At 24.8% G+C, this 24,241-nt stretch overlaps 2 protein-coding genes across 2 annotated transcripts; one reads left to right on the top strand and one right to left on the bottom strand.

Annotated features, from left to right (window-relative positions):
• Window positions 1-392: 392 nt before the first annotated feature.
• LOC145845686 (calcineurin B homologous protein 1-like) lies at window positions 393-4,522 on the top strand. Its single transcript, XM_082952795.1, has 3 exons — window positions 393-558; window positions 888-1,113; window positions 4,357-4,522. Exons 1-3 carry the CDS (start codon window positions 393-395, stop codon window positions 4,520-4,522), a joined length of 558 nt encoding a protein of 185 aa, XP_082808921.1.
• Window positions 4,523-17,156: 12,634 nt separating this feature from the next.
• On the bottom strand, window positions 17,157-22,333 carry LOC145845687 (large ribosomal subunit protein eL29-like). Its single transcript, XM_082952796.1, has 3 exons — window positions 22,276-22,333; window positions 20,911-20,975; window positions 17,157-17,296 (listed from the first exon to the last, which is right to left on the bottom strand). The coding sequence occupies exons 1-3, from the start codon at window positions 22,310-22,312 to the stop codon at window positions 17,210-17,212; spliced, it is 189 nt and encodes a 62-aa protein (XP_082808922.1). The 5' UTR covers window positions 22,313-22,333; the 3' UTR covers window positions 17,157-17,209.
• Window positions 22,334-24,241: the final 1,908 nt, after the last annotated feature.

Raw genomic sequence — 24,241 nt, 5'->3', positions numbered from 1 at the left:
TATTTATTAATAGAAACAAGTTTTATTACTTAGAAGGTTAATTAAACTACTATGTAGTGTAAAAATGGCATAAATGTGGTATAACTTTTATTTTTTTCAGAATTACATTTATTAAAACATTTAAACATAGATACACTAGAAAAATAAGTTAATAAACAGCTGGAAAACTTTTAAAACAGTTGTATTTAAAACTTTTTTTGTTATTGCTTACAAATTTTTACTTTAAAGTGTTCCTTTGAAATAATACCGTCTAAATATACACAGTTTTTATTTTAAAAATGTTTTTAATAATATAAAATCTAAGAAAACTTACAATCGCTTCAAATAAAAAAAAAAACTTATTTCTAATTCAAGTAAACTTTAAATTTTTCAAACATAAAAAATAGTTAATAATGGGAGGAAAGTCGTCTTGTTGCATCGAGCCTGAAGAGATGAGATCCCTGACGGAGGAGACGGGATTTTCTTCAAGGAAGCTCAACGAGTTGTACTTCAGGTTTCAATCCCTGGATAACGGAGGAAAGGGATACTTGAACCGGGAAGACCTCATGAAAGTTGAAGGTTTTTTATTGTTGTTGAAAATTTTTGGTTGTTTGTGAATTTTTGCCATAACTAAAGTAAGACAATTAAGTATTAGAATTATGTACACTGCTAAGCTAAAATATATTTAGCTTCATATGTTTATAAACTTTAAAATGCAAACTAAAAACTATTTGTCAAACTTTTTATTTTCGTTTATGTTAGAGATTTGCATTTTTAATTATGTACGGTTTATGAAAGCTCTTATTACTGCAAAGTAACTAGCTAAGCAAAAATATAAGTTAAAGATTTCAATTTAGAGGATGTGTAAAGAGATTTAAACAAATTAATTATTTTACAACCAATACCAGGACTCAGCATCAACCCGCTCGCCGACCGAATATCCGACTCGTTCTTCGACGGCAAACGCTCGTTGGACTTCCGAGGCTTTGTGACGTCACTGTCGACGTTTCAACCGGCGAGGAAGGGGAAGTACGAGATGAACGGGAGGGAGAGGAAGTTGAAGTTCTTGTTCTCCATGTACGACACCAACGGCAAGGGAGTCATCAGGAAGGACAACGTAGTTGAGATTATTAGGTGAGTGTGACGTCATAATAATAGTATCATGTTTGTTACGTCATAACTGTGAAAATGTCAGGTGTGTTACATCATAACTGCGTTGGAAATTATTATATGCTATGGTATGACTATAGTAACTATGTGCGACGTCATAACTAAAATATACAATAGTTTGGCGTAATATAATGCGACGTAATAATACTTCAAATTATAAGGCAGGTGTCTTAAAAGAAACGTCAGGTTTGATAAGTTTTTGATTTTGAAATAAAAACCTTTAATGATATTAGAAATAATCAGGAAATGATAATAAAGGATATATAATAATCATAAATTGTCGTGTGACTTCATAGTTGTGTTGAAAATAAAATAAAAAAATGTTAAACAAATTATGTGCTCTGAACCCCTATTTTTAATTTGTAAATTAAATAAAAGACTGAATTTGTTTTTCAGTTCTAAAAGTATAATATATTAATCACGTATAAACAATGTTTTGCAAAATTATTATTATGTAATGGAACAAATAGTTTTCTTCAAGCAATAGTTAAACAAGTTAATAAACTTACCAATACAACTATTCAATTGAAATCAAAATTTGATCGTAATTGGCGTAAGACTTTTGGTTTACTTAACTTAAAATAAAACCCTCTGTTAACCCTAAATTTCACGTTTTGCAGTAATAAGCATAGAAAAGTTACATTTAATCTAATTAAAAATAATTAATCGTAACAAAACCACAGTTTTTTCGTTTACATAACTTATTAAAATTTTATAACAATGTTTATGAACCACTTTTAATGACTTTAATAATACAGGTTTATACGCTTCTTTAATTTTTTTTTATACTTATTAAAAGTTTTTTTTTTCTTTCTACAAGCTATTACACTATTTATCCAACTGACTAGTTTATTAAATCTAGGCAAGTTTAACAATGTGTAATGCTTAGCAGTACTTTTATTTTATTAAACTAGATTTAAAGTTTTTGCAAACAAAAACCACCTTAACTTAATAATTTTAAAAATTCAAGCATAAGTAAGTGCACAGTACTTTACGTTTTATTAGGTTCAAAAAAACTGACTGTATGTTAATTAATAATCTTTTGTAAGTATGTTTGACTTTTTAAGCTTTTATTGGCTATAAAAAATTAATGGTTGCAATCATTATCATAAAACTTATGCAACTAAAATAGTTTATTACAAAGAAAAATAATATATTTCATAACTTATTTTACTAGCCTTTTAAACATATATAAAAATAAGATAAGTAATTTTTGGGTAAATTAAAAATAAATCTTTTTATCTTAAGTTTTATAAAGTACATTGTAAAAAAATGTGCATTTATTAAACAGTTTGTTATCTGTAGGAAAGATTTACTCCCGTAGAATATTAATTTTATAAAGTTTTTTCGAATGTTGCCTATACTTTAAATGCAATTTTTATTCACACATATTTGCAATGATAGTATTTATCAAATTCTAACCTTTATAATTGAAGTGATAATTTGATATGGTACAACCTCAAGTTTGTTATGTGTAAATATTAAAACTTTAAATAACATTTTTGTTTTCTAGATTGACAGTTTGACAGGTAAAATAGGTTTTTTATATTGTAAAAACAAGTATAACATGATATATTTTATAAAAAATAGTATTTTTAGTAAATATAGATATACAAAAAGATGTATTTTAGTTGCTTTAATGTTTTTAGCTAAACAATTTTTAACCATACTAATTTTTTTAAATAACTGCTATGTTTTGTAAGCACCGAAGTTATTTTAAGTAACTTACTACAAAGAACAAACTTTTTATAACAAACTAAACTTTTAATCGCAAATAGTTTTAGTGAAAATTTATGACAAAAATATATTTGTTATAAGGCTTAATTATTAATACAACAATTATAAACTAATATATAGTAAAATAAAGGTAACTACAAAACTAAAAATAAAGCATAATACAAAAACATACTTTAGTATTTCATGAAATGTTCCCTATACTTTAAAATTTTAATCGACTATGGTGCTTTTTACTAATAACACCTACAACATTTTTATATTCAATCCACAAGCATTTTGTTGTTTTTAAATTGTCCAAAATTAACTTTAAACAAAAAATCAGACTTAAGTTGGAATGTAAACTCCTAGTTTGAATTACTACAATTTTAATTTAGTAATAAAAAGAAAATTGTTGTAGACAAAACAAATATAAACTTCTTGTTTTGTTGTTTTGTTTTTCACTCACTTAAATTTTTAGTGTTAAAAAGCTATTTTTAAACAAGTATAAATAGATCATTTTTTTAACAATAAAACATTATAAAGAAGTACTAATTTCGTATAACTATAAAATAGTATTTTAACTTCTGCAAGTAATTTTTTTTTTTGAAAACAAAAAAAACTCCAATTTATGCTAAAAAAAATTATAAAATAAGATTCTGCTTCTTGGCTTCTTAATGTGAGCATTAACTGTTATGAGCTAAAAACCACCTTTTTTTTGTACAAGTAGTGTGATTTTTGTAAGCGATAACTAAACTTATTGTTTATATTTAGGGTGATGGTTTTCGACATCAATTAAAAGCCATCACTTAACACAACCAAACCCCTAAAAACATGCAAGTTATTTTAAAAGTTAAACATTTTTTTCACATAATCAAAGTCTTACAAAAGTTAGTTACAGATGTTTTTAACCTTTTTACAATCAACATGGATTTTCATCTTTCTTGATCACTCTAATCATAAACAATCACAATAAAGTATCTAAAAATAAAAATTAATTTTATTTAAAAACTTAGTTTTTTTCAGGATTTTTAGTGTGTTCATAAACGGTCATAGTACACCTCATAAGTTACAAATAATCTTATTTAATTACAGTATGTGTGTAGCTAAGTATAAAACAAAAATAAATGTATTACTTAATATTTTTCACCCCTTTTGGTCTTACAAGTTTGTTCACAAATGGTTTAACAAAAAAATTAAGTACTTATTATTGATATTACTTATAACCAGGAACGCTGTTGATGTTCCGAATGTTTGGTGTGAAAATAAAAGATCATATTTTATAAAAAGCTAATTACTTACTAGTAATTTATTAATAACTATTACTACTACTTTATTATCTTTTATTGAAAAAAACATATTTATCCTTTACAAAATGACGAAAGAAGATTTCGTTTATTTATTTATTTTTAGAATGATTGTTTGAGATATTATAAAATTAACTTACTGTGTTTTTTTAATTAAATACCTAATTTTTATCTTACCCACCTGCAGAATGATGGTGGGAGTGGACACGGATCAGGAGATGGTGAAGAACATGGCTGAGAGGATCATCCTGGATAGTTCCCCGTTGAGCAGGGAGATCACGTATGACGAGTTCAAAATGATCATGAATGACGTCACTATTGAAACGCAGATGAGCGTCAAGTTCCACACGTGATATGTGACGTCACAGTTTCCACACGTGATCTGTGATTTAATTGTTTGTGACGTAATGATCGTGATTACGTCATAACGTTATTGATCTCCCGATTACGTAATTGTTTTTTGAGAGTTCCTCGATTTGGCGCATTGAGAAATTTTTGAATTTTTTTTATTCAATGTTCTACGTAATTTATATAGACTTGTTTTTAAAGCTATTTATATCTGTAAAACTGTTCTTAAAATGTTAATAATTTATATCTTTTAAATTGAGAAAACTGCTTAACTAAACATTAAATGCCGCTTTTTTGTTAGACATTAATTCGGTTTTTAAACTTAGAATATACCTAAAATATACCTTTTGACAGTCTTATACTCTATGTTTTTCAATTAATTTGTAAGAGTTTAATTACTGTTAAAGTGTTTTTTTACATAATCTTTAAATCTTTTTATCTGAATACTTTACTTTTTCTCAAAATGTTTCTAAATTTAAACTTTTGATTACATTATTTTGAAAGTATAAGTTTTCTGAACATTTACACTTACTTTTATTTTAAAATTTTATAATTTATCTAGTAAACATAAACATCCAAAATTTTTCTAACTCAATATTTATAACCTTGTTTTTTTTATCGACAATAAAATTTTCCTAGATTGTTTTTACAGGCAATTTTCTCACACACAAAAGCAAACCGTAGCAAAAGATTACAAGAAAAAGTTAATTTGGAAAATTTTCGTCGTTTACAAAATACCGCAACTTATAAATAATAAATTAGTTTTAATGGCAGTCAATTTGCCTTGTAATGAGGACAAAAGCTGGCTTTATAGGTTTTTGTTGTTTATTTTTAGATTTAGTTACATCAAAGCAGAACATCGTTTAAACTATAACTAACTACAAATAAAACAACTATTGTATTTTTTTTTTTAGTTAAATATTTCTCATTTTTGATCTTAAAAAATCTGTATACAAAACAAATGAAAATTCAAACTTAAAATTTTTGCAATCTAATTTCGAATATAAAGGGTATAAACTTTGATCATACCGCTGAATAATTTTTGCATATTATTATTTTCTGTCTAATTTTGTGTATTCAAGGCGTTAACTTTTCAATATTTTAATTAAAATAAGAATGTATTCGTGCTAGAACCTATCTTTATGTCCTTTTGAATTCGTTTTTATCTATTTGTGGTTAGAGAAAATTAACGCCTAGCCTTGTTTGTAAAGGGATTAAAATTGAGTTGATAAAAAATATTTACTTAATTTTGTATGTATATTCAATCATAACTTTAAGTATCAAGGCTAATCTGTTATGAACAAAATAACAGTAAGTAAACTTTTCAAGTTTAGAAACAGTAAGCCAAAAAGGTATGCATAATAGCATGATATTGGTAGAATTCATATTTTATGAAAATTTAATTCAACTTGACTTTATCGGCTTCTAGCCAAAACTCAATATAATTATTTTGACCTCAACAATAAGCTTTTGTCATGTGAAAGTTTTCAGCTTTTATAATATTGACTTTTTTTTTATAGGTTTCAATGTTTTTAGTTTTCTATTTTCTCTTCGACTATCTATAAAAGTTTCAATGCTGTATGTAAGACTTTTCATACAGTATTTCTTACTTTTTTTTTAATAGGTTTAATTTTTACTTTTAGATATGATAAGTAAAAACTTTTAACTTAAGTGCCTATCAATATTGTAAAATATCATAAAGTAATTATACTCTTAAACTTATATAAAAAATATATCGAAAGTATATGGTCTGTAAATTTTTACATAACAGTATGTTAAAAGTATAACAAATTAGTTTTTATAATTTTTAAAGATAAAGTGCTTAATAAGAGGACTTAAAATTTTTTAAACCTGATGAAACCTTGATTTTTATTAAATCAGTGTAATAAGGTTTATATTTTTTTTATAAAAAAAATTTTAAACTGTGATGAAAAATAAAAATAGTCATTAATTTTAATTTAAAAGTAATTAATTAGTTGTAAATAAAGTTAAAATTAATTCAAACTCTTTAAACATTTTATTTTACTTTTTCGCAGTATCCACATGAAAGTATTGTATAGTTTTTAATTAAATATTCTATTGATGGAATAATCTTTAAGTTTTCAGTTTTTATTTGCACTAAATAAATCCAGATTCAAAACAAATAGTTATTTCAACTTGTTACACTTTTTTTCAATAACAAACTTTGTTTGTTTAGAACTTTATTATTCAGCAAAAAAACAATCCACAGTTGAAAGAAGTAAACTAACTGTATACATAATGTCAATACAATTTATGCAGTATATCCATAGATGACAGGATGGCTTAGTTTGAAGTTTGTAATCAATTAATGCAGTATATCATTTTTTCTGTTTTTTATTGACAAATTGTGTATTTTAAAGGGCATTTACATTAACAATTGTTTAAGGATAAATACTGACTAAATTTAATTTATTAAGCAGTTTAAACAGCTGCTAAATAACGGCTAGGTTTGAATTTAAGCTTGTTTTGTTTTCAGTTAACAGATTATCCTTGTTTAAGCATAAGTAAAAGATTACTTTACAAAAACGAAATTGCTCAAAATCAATTGGTCTGAGTACTCGGTTGCACGGAAATACCTCTCGGTCATGAAGTCGTCCACCATATATAGAGCTAGGTTAAGTATTTATAGTCTCAAACATTATATTTTATAAAACTAGCTTTTCTTTTTGCTAAAGTTTTTATGTTTATGAAATAAGACTAGTAAAAAGTGTTTATATATACTCCATTCTATTCACATTAAAATGAAAGTATTTTTAGGGCATGAAAACTTGTTTTGATGTTTGTTTTGTATTTGTCAATATACACCTGATAGAAGGTAATTTGGTTATGTAAAATTTTAAAGTTAATAAAAATCATATTCATCAACTTATAAAAATATTCTATACTTGAAACCATTGTCACAAGTTTAAAATAAATAAATACAGTCTAAGTACAAAAAGTAGCTGAAACTTATCTTATCGTATTTGTTTTAAAAGAACTAGTTTGACTACTGCCAAAATCTATGAATCCTAAAACAACAATTTCTGAATTTTAGCTTTTTACAAAATCTTTATATAATTTCTAAACAAAATCATACAAAGTAAAAAATAACAGATTTAAAGGTTATCTATCTTACTAAAGTTAAATAATCATAAATGTTTATAGTTATTTAAAATACAGCTTTAGTTATTTGAATTACTTTTGTTCTGTTTTTTTTCTACTTGTTTATAAAAAAAAAATTTAAAAAAATACTTTTAAAATATCAGGTGTGACTTAAGTATTGTAAATTTATCAGCTGTGATACGTCATAACTATAAGTTCTCGGTAGTGACGTAATAAATAGAAATTATCAGGCTTGTTACGTCGTAATTGTGTTAAAAAAAGAAAAAAATGTATAAGATTTTCTGTGCTCTAAACCCCTTTTTTAATTTTTCAACTTGCATAAAATATTTTTTTGTTTTGTACTTTTAAAATTATAGTTCTTTAACCTTCTTTAAAAAGAGTGGTTTGCTAAGTTATAACTGTATAAAAGAAAAACTATTTTTCTTCAAGAAATAATTCATGAATTTAAAAAACAACCTAACCAGTAGAAAAACAAACCAGTAGAAATCAAAATATTATCGTAATAAGCACTTTTTTTTGGTTTACTTTACTAAAAATAAAACCATTATAATACTGATAACCCAAAATTTTTAAAATTGCATTGATAAGCACAAAATAGTAACATTTAATTTAATAAAAAGGGTATAAATTCTAATCATAACGCAGAATAATTTTGACATATGGTTTATATTTACTTTTTATCTAGTACTGTGTATTAAAGGCGTTAACTTTTAACATTTTAATTGACATAAAAATGTAATCGTGCTTAAACCTTACTTTTTTTTACTTTTGAATTCCTTTTTATCTCTTTGTGGTTAAAGACTGTTAACGCCTTGTCTTGTTTATAAAGGGATTAAATTGAAGTTGATAAAAAATGTTTATTTAATTTTGTATGTATATTAAACTATAACTTAAAGTGTGAAAGCTACTTCTGTAATGGAGAAAATAATAATAAAAAACTTTTTAAATGCAAAAACAATAAGTCAAAAAGATATGCATAATAGCAACTCGAATTTAACGGCATCCAGCCTAAACTCAACAAAATAATTTGACCTAAAAAATTAACTTTTATCATGCCAAAATTTTCAGCTTTGATTATATTAATTTTTCTTTAAGTTTTCAATGTATTTAAATTTATATTATTTCTATGAACTTTATCTATGAAAGTTTTAAATATAATCGTAAATTTTTTATACAAAATTTCATAGTTTATTGTTTAATGTGCTGTTTTTTCTAAAAACGCTTTAAATTGAAGTACCTACTAGTATTGTAAATTTTAAATAACTTCTCATATATATTTTAACTTAAACACAGGAATATCGAAGTTATACGGTCTGTAGATTCTAACATAACAATATGTAAAAACTCTAACAGCATTGTCTTAATTATTCTGTAAAAATACTTATTTAAAGCATCTTAGTTTTTTAAAACCTGATAAAATCTCGGTTTTATAAGATCAGTGTTAAATAATTAATGTTTTTTAGATAAAAACTTTTTTTAATTATGATACAAAATAAAATTCATTCAGAATTAATAATTTGAATATTAATAATTACTTCCATAAGTAATTTAAATGTAAATAATTAGTTGTAAATATAATTAAAATAAGTATTTATATTTTAAGCATCGTATCTTGTCGTCAACTATAAAAAAATTAAACTTTAAAAATTTTAAGTTTTTTTGTGCTTACATAACAAATTTATATAGTACTTAAGTAAATGTTTTACTGATGAAATAAATCTAATTTTTAACTTTTATTTCCACTGACTAAATCTAAATTCGAAACAAATAATCATTTCAACTTGCTACACTATTTTTCAATAACAAGCTTTATTTGATTATAACTTCATATTATTCAACAAAAAAGTAATACACAGTTGAATGACACTAATTGAAAAAAGCATGCAATTAACTGTATACATATTGTCAATACAATTTATGTTCGTAGCTGACAAGTAGGCTTAGCTTGAAGTTTTTAATCAATTAATGCAGTATACCATAAAATTGCTTTTTTTTTTTTGTTGATTTAGACTTCAAACTGAATTTATGATAAAGTTTTTATTTTAACTAATTAGTTTTACTTAATATTGTTTAATTTATTGCGCAATTTAAACAGCTACTAAAATTTATGCATCTTAGCTTGGTTTGTGTTAAGTGTTTAAAGTACTTGGTACTTATTTAGAGTAAAGTTTAATATAAAATACCATTATAAAAAAAAACTCTCTAAAAGTCAAAATAGTTCCTATTAAACTTAGGTTTTGTTAAACTCTATTATAAAAAAGTAAAGACTAGTAAAAACTGTTTAAATACACTTCCATTTTACTAACAATTTAACAACAAACTTTATTTGTACATGAAGTAATGTTCTGTTGTTTGTTTTATTATTAGCTAATGAACAACAGGGAGAAAGCAATTTAAGTATTTGAAATATCAAAAAACATTTAAACTAGCTAAATAAAAAAAAAGAAAACTATTTAAAACTTTTGTAATAAGTTTCAAAATAAACGCATATCGACTTAGTAGAAAAAAGTAATGTAATTCAATTAAACATAACTGCCTAATAAGTTTAGTTTAATTACTAGTACTATAAGCTTAGATATTTAAGCGTTCTTAATTTTAGCTGTTTGAATTTTAGCAAAATTGCACGAGGGCACAAAATTGCACGAAGACAATTTTGCACCAAGGGTCAACCTTGCACGACTTACAGTTTTGCAAGAGAGTAAAAAAAAAAAAATAAAAATTTATTAAAAATAAACAGAAAAAAAAAATAAAAGATAAATTGATAAAAAACAAAACGAAAAAAAAGTTACTGACCGAGGGTAAGGGTTATGGGTAACAGTGATAGTGAAAATGAAAATAATAAAATAACTGATTGAAATTATTACTAAAAAAAAGAATAATTAAAAGTTAAATAGTTAAAATGAAAAAAAAGCGACCGACCGAGGATATGGGTTAGGGGTAACAGTGATAGTAAAAAAACATTTTTTTAAGAATGAAAATTAATACCTTTTTTTAAATATATAACCCATGCAAAAATGTCTCCGTTCAAAAATGTCTGCTCGTGCAAAATTGTATTCGTGCAAAAGTGTCTTCGTGTAAAAATATCTTCGTGCTGTTTTGTCTCCTCGCGCAATTTTTTACGCTCGTGCAAGTTTGAAAGCTATCCCTCAAAATAGTTGTTTAACAATATCATACAATATTAAATTTAACCATAATTATATTTTGTTAACTGTGAAATACTAAAAATTACTTATAAATACTTATTTATAGGAGACTAATTTAGTTCTTTGAATTACTTTTGTTCAGTTTTTTTTATCTTACTTGTTTACAAAAAGTAATCAAGAAAAAGTTGATTCTGTGTTCTTTTTTTATTTCGTACTGTAAACGATAATAAATAACTAATATATAAAAATGTTACTGTAATAAAGTGCCAAAAACATAAATAATTAAATCTACTTACATGATATAAAGAGCAGATTTAGTAAAAAACATGTTAATCTATTTTAATAATCGGCACAAAATGCTATTTTTAACTACCTTAGTAAAATACCTTTGTTAAATTAATAGCTTGGTTATTAAAACATTTACAAAAAAAATACTGTGATACTATTCATAATTGCATTCGTAAACTCTAGTTGTTCTTTTCCTTCGAAAATTTGAAAAATTCTGATGCTTTTTTGTAACTTCTAACCTTTCAACATCAGCTGTTTCATACAAAGTATGTTTAGAAACATTAGAACTAATCTTAAGATACTCCTGTACTTTATCCAACTTGCCATTCATAACAAGTTTAGTTACTTTTTTAATCGAATTACATCTTTCCTTTTGAATATCAACAGTATTTTTTGACTCAACAGAAATCGGCTTATTTTTTGATTCAATTTGCTCCGATATATTTTCAACATTATGTTTAGTAGCTTTAGGTTGTTCATAAAAACTTTCTCTTTTTGTATTTTGTTTTGGAGCGGTACTCTCACCTAAATTTCGTTTATTTTCAAGTTTTTCTGGCGGGAAATCTTGGTTTGATACTTTTGTTTTTGCTTTAAAAGCTGGAAATTTTTTGTTTCTACTTCTGTTTATCTTATTTTCGTCTAAAAAATTATTTTTAGTTTCTAATTTTTCAGTACTAGTTTCATAAAGCTCCTTAAAATTAGTTTTCTCTGATTGATCAATAACACAAACTTCAATTTGGACAACTTTACTTTTGATAGATTTCTTAAGGAAGCTGTCAATAATACTAATAACATGATCACTGCTACAATGCAGTAATTTTTCCCAATTTCTACCTAAATGAGGCTTTAAATCACTTAATTCCAACCTAATTGTCCTTTTACTCTCCGGTACAGATATTGTTTTATAGAAAATTTCTTTACCTATGATAAAAACCGTAATTTTTAAAAACTGCATACATTTCTAATTCCTTATATTATTTATAATATTTAGGATTTATTTAGAAATATGAACAAGTTTAACTTCATAACTGATTATACTAATATAGTTAACTAATTATCATTAGTTAAATTTTAAACAAAACTTTATTTTTAGTTTTAGAACTATTAATCTACTTTTGAGTTTAGATATACAAAGATAAAACCCGTTGTGATATTTTCTATAGTTTATTCGGAAAAATAACATGGTGTTTAATTATAAAATTTTAATAAATCATTATAAAACCTACTTTTTTATAAACAATTAGTGCATTAAATTTTATTTTAGCAATAGTTTGTGGTAAAACTATATTAACAATGTATATTAAGCAACTTTTTGTAAATTAAAGCTTAGATTGAAAGCTATATTAGTTTTGTGAGTTATACCAGAACTTATAAAGACTTAGCAAAAAGTTATTAATATTATAGAAAAACACTTACCTAGGATCTCGTTTATCCAATTCTCTTTTAAGTTATTCAAACAATTAAGGTACTGGAGTTTGCTGTACTTAATATTTAGACCCAAATACTTCCAAGTTTCATTTTTTAAATAATTTTCAGTACCATTTAAACTTTTAAGTCCGGCTTCAACGTAAAGGTAAGTTCGAGAACTGAATTCGTAAAACTCCGTAATTTTTAATAATTCTTGGAGTATCAAATCATTCGTAGCTGGTTTTTCTTTTTTACTGACATAAGCATAAGGATTTACAAAAGTTTTTACTCTACTGAAAAATTCAGTCTGAACATTTTTCAAAAAATTATTTCCGTTTAGTTTGATATCCACAATGCTTTCTTTTCTTACCAAAAAGTTTCCTTTAGGCCCAATTAGAATAAATTGTCTGTCGTTCATAATATTTAGAAATATAAATTTCTAGCTTTAACAAAGTTAAGATTTTGTATTTATACAAGCTCTAAACTTTAATTACTGAATACCTTATTATCCTAAACTGTTGGTTTTGCTTTATTCTTGTAATTTATGTCAACCAAAGAGGCTAATTTACAACAACTGCTAATTACAGTGCATTTTATGACTTTGACTTAAAATAAAACTTAAATTAGATACAACTGTTTTATTATTGCAATACGTATGCTATTACTTATTCTAGTTATTTTGATTTAATTTTTGCATGGTTATCCATAACCGAAAGGTTTTTTCGTACACCAGGTCCTTGGACCAAATTTTTGAGCGCTTTTTTTCGTTCAATAAACAATATATTCTCAAAGCAGGCAAACAGTAATACAGAAAACAACAAAACTAATAATCAATCATAAATTTGGTATTTGTGACTTTGGTAAAAGAAAGTTTTGTTGTGCACTCTGTAGCAGAATTCGGTGTTATCTACAATCTTAGGGTGTTACAAGTAAGTCTAGCAAAATCAAAAGTTTAAGCATTTTTCACCTTATATAATTGTATCAAGGTTCATTTAGAAGGTTACGGCTTTAAATGTTCAAAAATTTATACTCTCAGGGAAATTGTTTAATATTTTTATGTCAAAACAATAAAAGTACTTTTGATAAAAACGTTTGCTTTATATAAAAAGTAAACAAGTTTCATATCAGTAATATAGATTGAATACTTAGTACAGCAGATATTATTAAATAAAAATAAATATAGGTTTTAACAAAACAAAGTTATTTTTTAAATTATAAGTAGCTGACTAATTTTAAAAAGATAACTCAGCTAGTTTTCTTTAAAGTTTTCAGTAACTACCATGAAAACATAAAGCCTCATTTAGAACAGAAAAGGTTTTTAAATGATAACATAAAACATAAGCTTTTTTTATAGTTTTTGGTTTTACTTTATAATTTAACTTTTTTATTCTATTGGTTTCTTATAAACTTTAAAAAGTTCTAAATCTATAATTTGGTATTTTTTGTTTTATAAACACTTTTTAACAGTTGTTGTTATGTATTATCTACTTATTTATCTTTATAAGATTTCATTAATTTTCAACTTTTTTACTTTTAAGTTCATTAAAAATATCATAAGACGGAAAATGGTTGTTCTTTATTTACTATTCTAGAAATTATAATTTAAGATTTTATAAAACTGAATTACTAGTATATAAAGGAGTTAGTTCGTATTGTTGATCATTAAAAAGCAAGTTTTGACTCAAAAGTTGGAGTACATAAATGTCCTGGACAAGACCGGTATCCATAACTCGGTGTGCGACTCGATAACCGAGTTATGGGTACCATTATGGATACAGAGTTATGGTATTTTCGTTAACCAGGTCCTAGGACCAAACATTTTGAGCGATACTATTTTTGTCTTTTAATAATCAATATATTACAACTAGTTTTTCTCTTGAAGCTACTATAAGCAATCAGTCAACTTTTTAGAAATTCATACTGGTTAGAACTGACATTATACTAATAACTACTTTAATGCAAGTAGTGCAGTTAGATTAGATAGCATAGTTAAATCAATCTAAATACATTTCAAATAAATTCAACGAATGGATCCCTCAATTTGTAAAAAAATGATAGGTAGCTACGAAAAAATTTTCTCTTATAACTTTAAAAATTTCCCTACTGTTTATTAGTAACTAAAACTATTTTACGAAAGGAGCATAGAACAACTTTTGTAAATATTTTATGAAAGTGACTTATATAAACTTTTAGTTAAGTAAACCTGTATTATATATAGAGTTTTTATTTTACTTTAGTCTTGAAACTAATACTATTTCCAAAATTTATTTTTTTAATTTTAAGTCAAGGTTCTTATGTTGTTTCGATGCATAGAAATACACATCCAATAGTACTCACTTTCTAACCAAACGTATGAAAAACAATGTTTTATTTGGTTTTAAGAAATACGTTAACTTGTTAAGCACAGTCTTTTAAATTATAGTCGTGTACTAGTACTTCACTGGCTTCAGTTTTTTTTTAATGGTATAATAACATCATCCATAAACTTTTTCTCTAGCAATGATAAACGTTTTCCAAAGAAAAATGAGTGTGTTTTGTTTTACTCGATCCTATATTTCAATTAATTTTACTTGTTTTTGTTAGAAAATTGTACACTTTAACCTAATCACCTTTTTTTATGAGGAGCCTTTTGTAACGCGAGTTTATGTGAAATGGGAAACTTAAGTTTGGAGTTATTGTAAAAAAAATGCTCTGCTATAATAAATTTAAGTGATAAGTTTATGGTAAACTAAGTTACTAGTATTCAAAGAGATGTGCTAGGTTACATTTAGTCACCCTAAATAAAATCCAAAACATATATTTATACACAAAGCTTTTAAAAAGTGTTGTTATTTATTGCTAAAATCCATAAAACACTATATTTAAAACTTATAAGACTAAATTCTTAAAAAAATGTGACATTTAGTATTGTGCTACTTACTCTTTATGACAAAAATTAAGTTTAACATTGAGCAGATTTTTCAAATTCTAGTATCATCAGTATATTTTCTAATGCAGTCCGTGTCAGTTTAAAAGCACAGTGAAGTGTAAAATAATCTAGGTCGGAATAATTTCATAGGTCTAAGCTAGTTTAAAAATAAGGTTTAAATTTTATTTTAAAAAATTACATGACGAAACTTAAATAGGCTGAAAATAGTATGCTTAAAATGACTCCTCCCATGTAGCGTTTAATATTTGTTTTTATAAACTGTACTTTATGTTCATCAACATTTTATACATCATTGAAAATGTTAAGAGTTGTTAGAATGCTTATGTTTCTATGCCAGCTCTACACTACATACTAGTATATTTATTTTATTTATTTAAGCAAAGTATTCATGTGGCTTTTATTCGTTGAAATTTATCAATAATGTTCAAGGTAATGCCATGTATTTGAAACAATTAATTTTAGTGCATGATAGCTTTTCAAGGTTTAATGAAAAATAATTTAGCAGAGTCGAACATGATAAAAAAAACTATCAGTTAATCTATTGATAAATTTACAATCATACATGGTAAAACCTACATGGTGGTGAGTGGGAGTATTTATTTACACAATTTTAAGGCAATTTAATCTATCACACATCTTATTTAGAACTATAAAGCTGTTTGCTGGTAAATTTGCACTTCTTAATTTGTGATCAAATTTACGGCCCGCAGTCGAAATATTTAGTACAAAATTTACTCGATTCACGCGGAATTCGGTCCATAAAAGATCGGCTTGCGATCAAGTCAGATTCTTAGTTAGTCAATCTTGAAAATTGCACTAGATATTATGTGATTAGGATATGAAGAAGTAATTTTAATAATAAAAATAAATGCTTCAGTCCGCTATAGTTTGATTTTCAAAATGTGGTTTAAACCTAAAAACGTTGACCGCAGCTATCGTTACACCAAGACTTCCTTAATTCAATTTCATCAGAAGGACACCTCATTGGCAAAAACTTTAAAAGCTATTGCACCTATTATATTGCCTTTAGTAACTAATCATAATATTCAGGGTTGTCACTAGTTTCAAAAAATTAATTCCAGGTTTTCTAAATTTCTTCCTCAAGTACGCATTGTTGGGTCTATTTATAGTTAATTTCTATTTGAATTTTTATTTTTATTTTAAATTTATTTTGAATATTGTGTTAAATAGTACAAAAATATTGAAAATATAAGCTACTTTCAATGTGCTTTTTAACAAAAACACTTGGATGACAAAAAATTCATATTTATATGATAGATATTTTGTGTCAAATCGAAATTTCACTACTGAAAATATTAAAAATTCCAGGTTATTTTGCCTAAATTGTCGAATTTCAGGTTAAGTGGCAACACTTGTTATTACATTTCCTACCATACTTACAAAGACCCTGATATCCGAAATCACCTTTAATGCCATCAAATTATGTTAAATTAAGGAAACCCAGATTAATGTGAAATATAGCTACAAAATATTTAACATTGATAAACAAATAACAGGACCTAAACTAGTATATAAATCTCAAAACTTCCAAATTATTCAAATTTTCTCATCTAATAAGTTAATGAATATAATAATTTCAATATTACATAAACCGTACTTAAAACCTTAAAATACCTTTACCAAAACACACAATGCCTAAACTAATGGTATTTTAACCAAAAAATTCACCCACAAAATCTAGTGACAATATTAAAATAAATAAAATACTAAGACACATCGATATTTTTTATTTTATTTTTTATTCACATAATAGAATTATCTATACAAATTCCACACTAGATCTAGTTCTCCACTTGCATGGCATTTTTGTTGAACTTCTTATTTCCCTTCTTGGCAAACCTCATGTTCCTCAAGAATTTGGGGTCGACCTGAAAATGAGGGGTTTAATTTTAGATGTTATTAAGTTGCTTTGTTAAAACAATTGCTTAATTTAAAATCTTTCTCAAGAACTTTTTGGTCGACCTAAGAATGAAGGGTTAGATACTTAATTTTATACAACCAAGATAAAGTTTAATTTAGATAAAGAAAACAATCCTATACAAAATGTAGAACTGATTGAAAAACAAATTTTAAATAAAGTTTTACTAGTGGTACTATTTTAAATACAACAGTTCAACTGGTTTAATAATTGGGTGTATTGTGTGTTTTATTCAAATCAAACTTAGTTAGTAAAATATCAAATGATCGAAACTATATTTATGTATCATGTTTTAAAACATGAATAAATTTTTTAATACATACTTTGTATTACAACGTTTTTGTGAGTAAATTATAGTTTTTTGTTTAAACATAAACAATCAATTGAAGTTTAAACATATGGCTAGAAAAAGTTAAATATTGATAAAAAAATAGTGGTACAAAAATTTATTTTTTATATAGTGGTAGAAAATGTGGGTATAAACAGAAAACAAGATTAACAAAGTGTAACAAGTACTTACAAAGAAAAGAACTAACATTCCAATAAACAAACTATAGCAAAACAAAAATTAAATATATTAGTGTAAAAATACTTCACAGTTTCAGAATAATTATAATTACTAAAGGCTGAATTACATGTTACTGATATTGCTTAATAGTGCAGGGGTGCTGTCAGTGTCAGTTTGGCAAATTTTCTCCAGGTTTTCAAAAATACACATTTTGGGTATAAATTTAATTTTAAGCTAAAGGTAAGAAACTGTGTTAAATTGTATAAAAACATTGAAAAGATATTGAAAGCTAGTTATGTTTTTTTTTTGTAATATGTTTTTAATTGAAAAATTTTTGATGTTGACATAAATATTTAATATTATGTAATAAATTTTGAGTCAAATCAAAATTTTACGACTGAATATGTGAAAATTGTTAAAATTCCAGGTTTTTTAGTGATTTTTCTACAATTACAGGTTTTTTCAAAATTTCTCAAATTCTAGATTTTTCAGGTTAAGTGGCAACCCTGTAAATAGTATAACAACATTGAAAAGATACTGTTAAGCTACTTTTAGTAATTTTATAACAATTTTTTTTGGATAATAACAAAAAGTTTATCTTTAGTGTATATTTATTGTGTCAAATTAAAAATTTTTTACTTAACATGTAAACACTGCTTAAAATTTCAGGTTTATTTATTTTGTTTAAAATTCCAAGTTTTTTTTGTGATTTTTTGTTCTAATTCCAGTTCTTTTTTAATTTATCAAATTTCAAGTTTTTCTAGGGTTTAAAGTTTTCGGGCAACCCTGATATAGTGAATTTTTTTAATATCTGGATATAATATATAAGCATAGTATATTTCTTAAAACAGAAATAGGTTGATTAACTTAATAAATTAAATTTATCAAACAGAGACCACCTTAAGGGCTTTTTTAATAAAAAGCTTTATTTCAAGATGCAAAACTTGAAGAACTTAAGTTTTTGAGCTTATGCACTCATCAACTTCAAAACAAGTTCAAAATCAAATCAGTATTTTTTGAACTTGTCTTGAAGTTGATGAGTGCATAAGCATGAAACTTGAGTTCTTCAAGTTTTACATCTTGAAATAAACCTTTTTATAATGTATAATATATAAAATACGCCTTATTTTACAAAATTTCAATCCTATATTTTAATTAAGAATAATCTATTTAAAATAAAATATATACATTTTTGGTGGATTATCGTTTTAAAACTTTGAAAAGTAATCTAAAAACAGTATTATTCAATTCAAGTTATTTTAAATATTTCTTTCAGCAAAAGATATACTTATCACATCAAAAAAACATATATTTAGTTAAAAAGTTAAAAAAAAATACTTTTTTAAATTTTAAAACTAAAATTTCTCAATTTAGTGGCATTTAGCATTTCTAAATAATATGAATAAATGTTTCAAAAAATGGCTTAAGCCTTAACTATCCAAATAATATTTAAATAGATGTTTAAATTTTAAAAAAATATATATCTTAACACATTTTGAAAAATTAATTAAACACATCAGTATAACAACTAAAGGGACTACTTTCTAAAGTTTTAAGAATAGTAATGGTAGCATACCAAAACTTTAAACTAATTGAAAAGTAATAATAAGGTTTATGAATAACCATAGAAATACTTATTAAGGGCATAGGGGGGGGGGGGGGGTAAACACCCTTTTTTGGTTTTTGATCTTATTTTATATAGTTTGTACTAAGCTACAAGTGCTTTTTACAGATTTAAAAATTCAAAAGAATTTTTGAAATATAGCCGGTCAAAGTCGGAGGCAACAATGGAATCCTTATGGGATGCGCAAACTAAAACGGCAAATAACTAGAAATCACTAAAAATCTATCTCCTCCTACGTTTTTTGAGATAACTACCTCAAATTTTTAGGAAATGTTCCTGGCAGTATTTAGAAAATTCTGTCGGAACAGAATTTTAAAAAATTAAAAAATGAAAATTTTATAATAAAAAAAACAAAAAAAAAACGGTTAAACAGTTTTTTTTGTTTATTTTTTATATAAAATTTTAATTTTTTATTTTTTTCAAAATTCCTTCCGATAGAATTTTCTAAATATATCAAGGAACATTTCCTGAAAGTTTGAGGTAGTTATCTCAAAAAATGTAGGAGAAGATAAATTTTTAGTAAAATAGTCTATTTTTGCGGTTTTAGTTTGCGCCTCCCATAAGGATCCTATTGTTGGCTCCGACTTTGACCGGCTATATCTCAAAAATTATTTAGAATTTTTCAAATCTGTAAAAAGCATCTTGTAGCTTAGTAAAAACTATATAAAATAAGATCAAAAACCAAAAAAGGGGTGTTTACCCCCCTATGCCCTTAATTTATTTAATTTAAGTCAATAGAGTTAATGAACTGTTACTAAAAGGCCAAGCTAAATTTAATTTTCATTAAGGATGCAACTTTGAATAAAATAATTAATCAAAATAGGTGATATACTACCAAAACACTAATTTATAAAAATTTTACATTTTTGTCATCACAAAACTTAGAAACATGTTATTTTGTTGCTACTGAATAAATAATAAATTCAGTTTTAAAATTTAAAAATACAGTTTTACATACCAGAAAATTATTTATTTGTCAATTTAAGAGCAGTTCTTAATAGAATAAATTTATGTTTACTGTTGGAGTATAAAAACTACAATTGCAACAAAAATTAAAATAGGGAACTAATTAAGAATTTATATTTAAAGGAGGCAAGACATTCTCTACTAAAGAAAACATTTCTTAAATTAAACAATATAATACTGTAAATAAACAATCATAGATTATTGTTATAGAAAACATTAGTCAACTAAATTACTTTAGCTATAATGCCAAGTCAAACTTACAAGTAAAAAGTAACTGAACAATTTAATTATATATTAGTTTAGAATTTATAGATTGAATGTAACTATAAAATTTAACATCTAATGTTTAAAACAAATAATTAAACCTTCAACATTATGATCATAATAGAACAAAAAATAACAGGGTTGTTGATAATAACTAACTATATTACAATTAACAAATATCATATATAAAAATAGTACTCACTCCCTTAAGAGAAGGATGTTTCTTGGACTTGGGCTTGGGGATACCATTACGGTGGTTCTTGCGATCTGTTAATTAATAAATACTGTTTACTTATTATAAATTAAATGATTTATTACTGTAGTACATGCGATCTGTAAATATAAATTATAACTAACTGTTCATTAATAATTAAGGCAGAGATCAATTTATATATTTAAAAAAAAGTAATGTCAAGTGTGAAACTGATTATGTTATATTACAATAAATTTATCTGAAAATTATTCCAGAATAAATGCTATGTAGAATATAGATATTTAATTTTAAGTCTTACCCCTTGTTGTTAGACAACTTTTAGAAAACATGTATATATAAGCAAATGCTGTGGTAAACTTATATACATTTTAAAAAACTAAAATAAATGTAGAGTTAGTTGGTAATGCGATTGGCAAATGTGAGTTACCAGCCGCGACCGTTTAACACCTTTAATTTTGGCCAACTTTTGATGATCTGAAACCCATTGAAAGAGTATGACCACTTCGATATGGCCATTTCAATAAGAATACATTTATAAGAAGTAAAAAATGTGGTAAAAGCTCTTAATTATATACATCATTTTGAAAAAAATAGATAAATGTTTTATATATATATATATATAAGTGCCAAGTTTAAAAATTCAGAATTACATCTGCTTTATATTCCAATAATTTTTTATTGACCAAAATATAAAAAAATATTTTTTACCAGAATTTTTTTACATCTATAATCAAAAATAATTTGATAAATTTTAAACTAAAAAACTTTTCCTTGAGAATTAAAATCAAACAAACAGAAAATCAAATTTAAAAAATATAATAGTTAATGGAGATAAATTTAAGTGCATATTCAACTTGTATTTTATGATATTCTTTATATAACTTTTTAATAGTTTCTCAGTTATTTAATTGCTAAATGAAAACAGTAATTACTAAAGCATCTATCAGAATAGTACTTAGTTACCTATTCAGAAGTAATAAAAATTAAAAATATAAAATTATATCAAAAACTTTCTTTATAAAGTGGCAACTTGCCTTTAACAGTTGTACATTTTTTAACTAACAAAACTTTTAATTAAATTTTATAACTTGAGGTCACATTTATATTTTCACAAACTATTTTTTTATTTAAATCATGAAATTCAAGTATTATAAATAATTTGAAACAGAAATGAGATATTAAATTCAAAAATTATAAAGAAATACCCATTACCTTACACAAGTCTCTTACTTTATTAAAAATGTCTAATTAAATAATAAAAATATTTTAATTTTAGAAAAACTATTTATATTCATATATACATATTTATAGATTTTTAATTTGATTTAAAACAAAGTAGTAAAGTTTACTCACGCTGGTTGTGACTGGTGTGGTTCTTTGACTTGGCCATTATCTAATGTCCTGTAAAAAAAATTATAAGCTTACTAATTACTCTTCAAACTTTTGTCAAAAACTTGTAGTAAAGCAACTCATATAAAACAATCTAAATACCTTCAAGTTTCAAAGAATGATTACTAATTTTTCTAAATTTTGTAAAAGAATATTAAGGGCACAAGAGGGATAAATCACTTTTTCACAATTTGATATTATTTTAAAAAGTTTTAACCAAGAAAGCGAGATTTCGAAAATTAAAAATGATTTTTGAGATATTGGTGGGCAAAACACAAAAGGTTATTTATGGAAGGTGTACACTAGAATTGCAATAAAAAAAGAATTTTATTAGTTTATTAATTTTTTTACTAAAATTCTATCTCCTCCTTGTGTTTTTTGAGATAACTACCTCAAACTTTCAGGAAATTGTTCCTTACAATATTTTTGAAATTCTGTTGGAAAGAATTTTTATAAATTTATAAGTAAAACTTTATAGAATAAATAAAAACATCAATTTTATGTTTTTCTTTCATCATAAAATTTTCTTGATTTAAATATTTTAAATTTAATTTAACAGAATGTTTAAACTCAATGGAACCTTTTCTTGAAAGTTTGAGGTAGTTATCTTAAAAAACTTAGGAGATTAGTTTTTAGTGATATATAGCTATTTACTTTTGGTTTGCGCCTCCCATAAGGTACCCAATGTGGTCTCTAATTTTGACCCACTGAATCTTAATAATTATTTTGGGTTTAAAAAGCAACTTGTAGGTCAATTAAAACCCAATAAAATAAAACTTATTTGTGAAACAGGTGAATTACCCTATATGCCCGTTGGTAGTTTAAAACGAATATATAAAAAATATTAAGTATTAATAAACTTCCATGAAGCTTGACAACTCTCAAACAGATCTAGATTAGTTTAACAGAAATCAGTCTAAATTACTTAAAAAACACTTTAGTTTATCTAATACTGTAAACATTAATTGTTTTTGTGGATTATAGACGTAGTAATTATTTAGAAGAGGAAAGTAATCATATTATTAGAGTTTAGACACAAAACACATAGGTGAAAGGCCTGATGGTGTATTGTACATAATGACATTTATGAAAACTACCTGAGTTAAACAAGGTCAAATCCAGTGGTTAACAAATATGCAAAAATTAAACTAGCCTGAGCCTGATCAAAACTGAAGAATTCCAAAATAAAGAATTATAACCTTATATCTTATTTTTTAATCTTTTAACACTAATCAATAGACTTTCATAAAGATTAAAAAAAACAACAAGGGTTGGCTAGAAATCAAAAGGAAATATACTATTTATTTTAGGAAGTTGAGTGTATGACAACACTTTAAATATAATAAATATTTTGAGCTGCTTAATATCCAAATTAATTATTTATATGATGCAGAATTTATTTTGTCAGACTAAAATAAAATACACATTCAGTATGCTGAAAATCTCAGTGCGTGAATAAAATTGATATTTCAAGAGTTGTAAAGGAGGTGCAAAAATCTTTAAGCTGGTAAATTATAGTACTGTACATTCTTTACATTTTTTTTATAAAATTGTCTGTTCAACCTAAAACTGTTGTTATGCTTAAGCATTCAAAAACACCAGCACCAGGACTGGAAATAATTTAACTTAACATAGTGACATTTTATTCAATCATTTCATTGATGCATTTATATTTAGTAATTTTCATGTAAATTTGTTTTTAGAGCAATCTAAACATTAAATTTTTTAAAGATAAAAAAAAAGAAAGTATGTAACATTACACATTTAACCGAACCAAAACTATTTTGTTTAAAAATATTATTGACAATGAGCTAGAGTTAACAATTGCCTAATAAAGTCTATTAAAAACTTGACAATTGATGTTAATTTGAATAAACATTCAGTGTATTTAATTTTGTTAGTTCAAGTAAAATAAGCTTTTGGCTATGAT

The sequence above is a fragment of the Thalia democratica genome, unplaced genomic scaffold, assembly GCF_965202585.1.
Source record: "Thalia democratica unplaced genomic scaffold, ktThaDemo2.hap1.1 HAP1_SCAFFOLD_131, whole genome shotgun sequence".
Lineage (NCBI taxonomy): Eukaryota > Metazoa > Chordata > Thaliacea > Salpida > Salpidae > Thalia > Thalia democratica.
The sequence above is the reverse complement of the archived record's forward strand: the minus strand, read 5'-3'. Positions and strand labels throughout refer to the sequence as shown.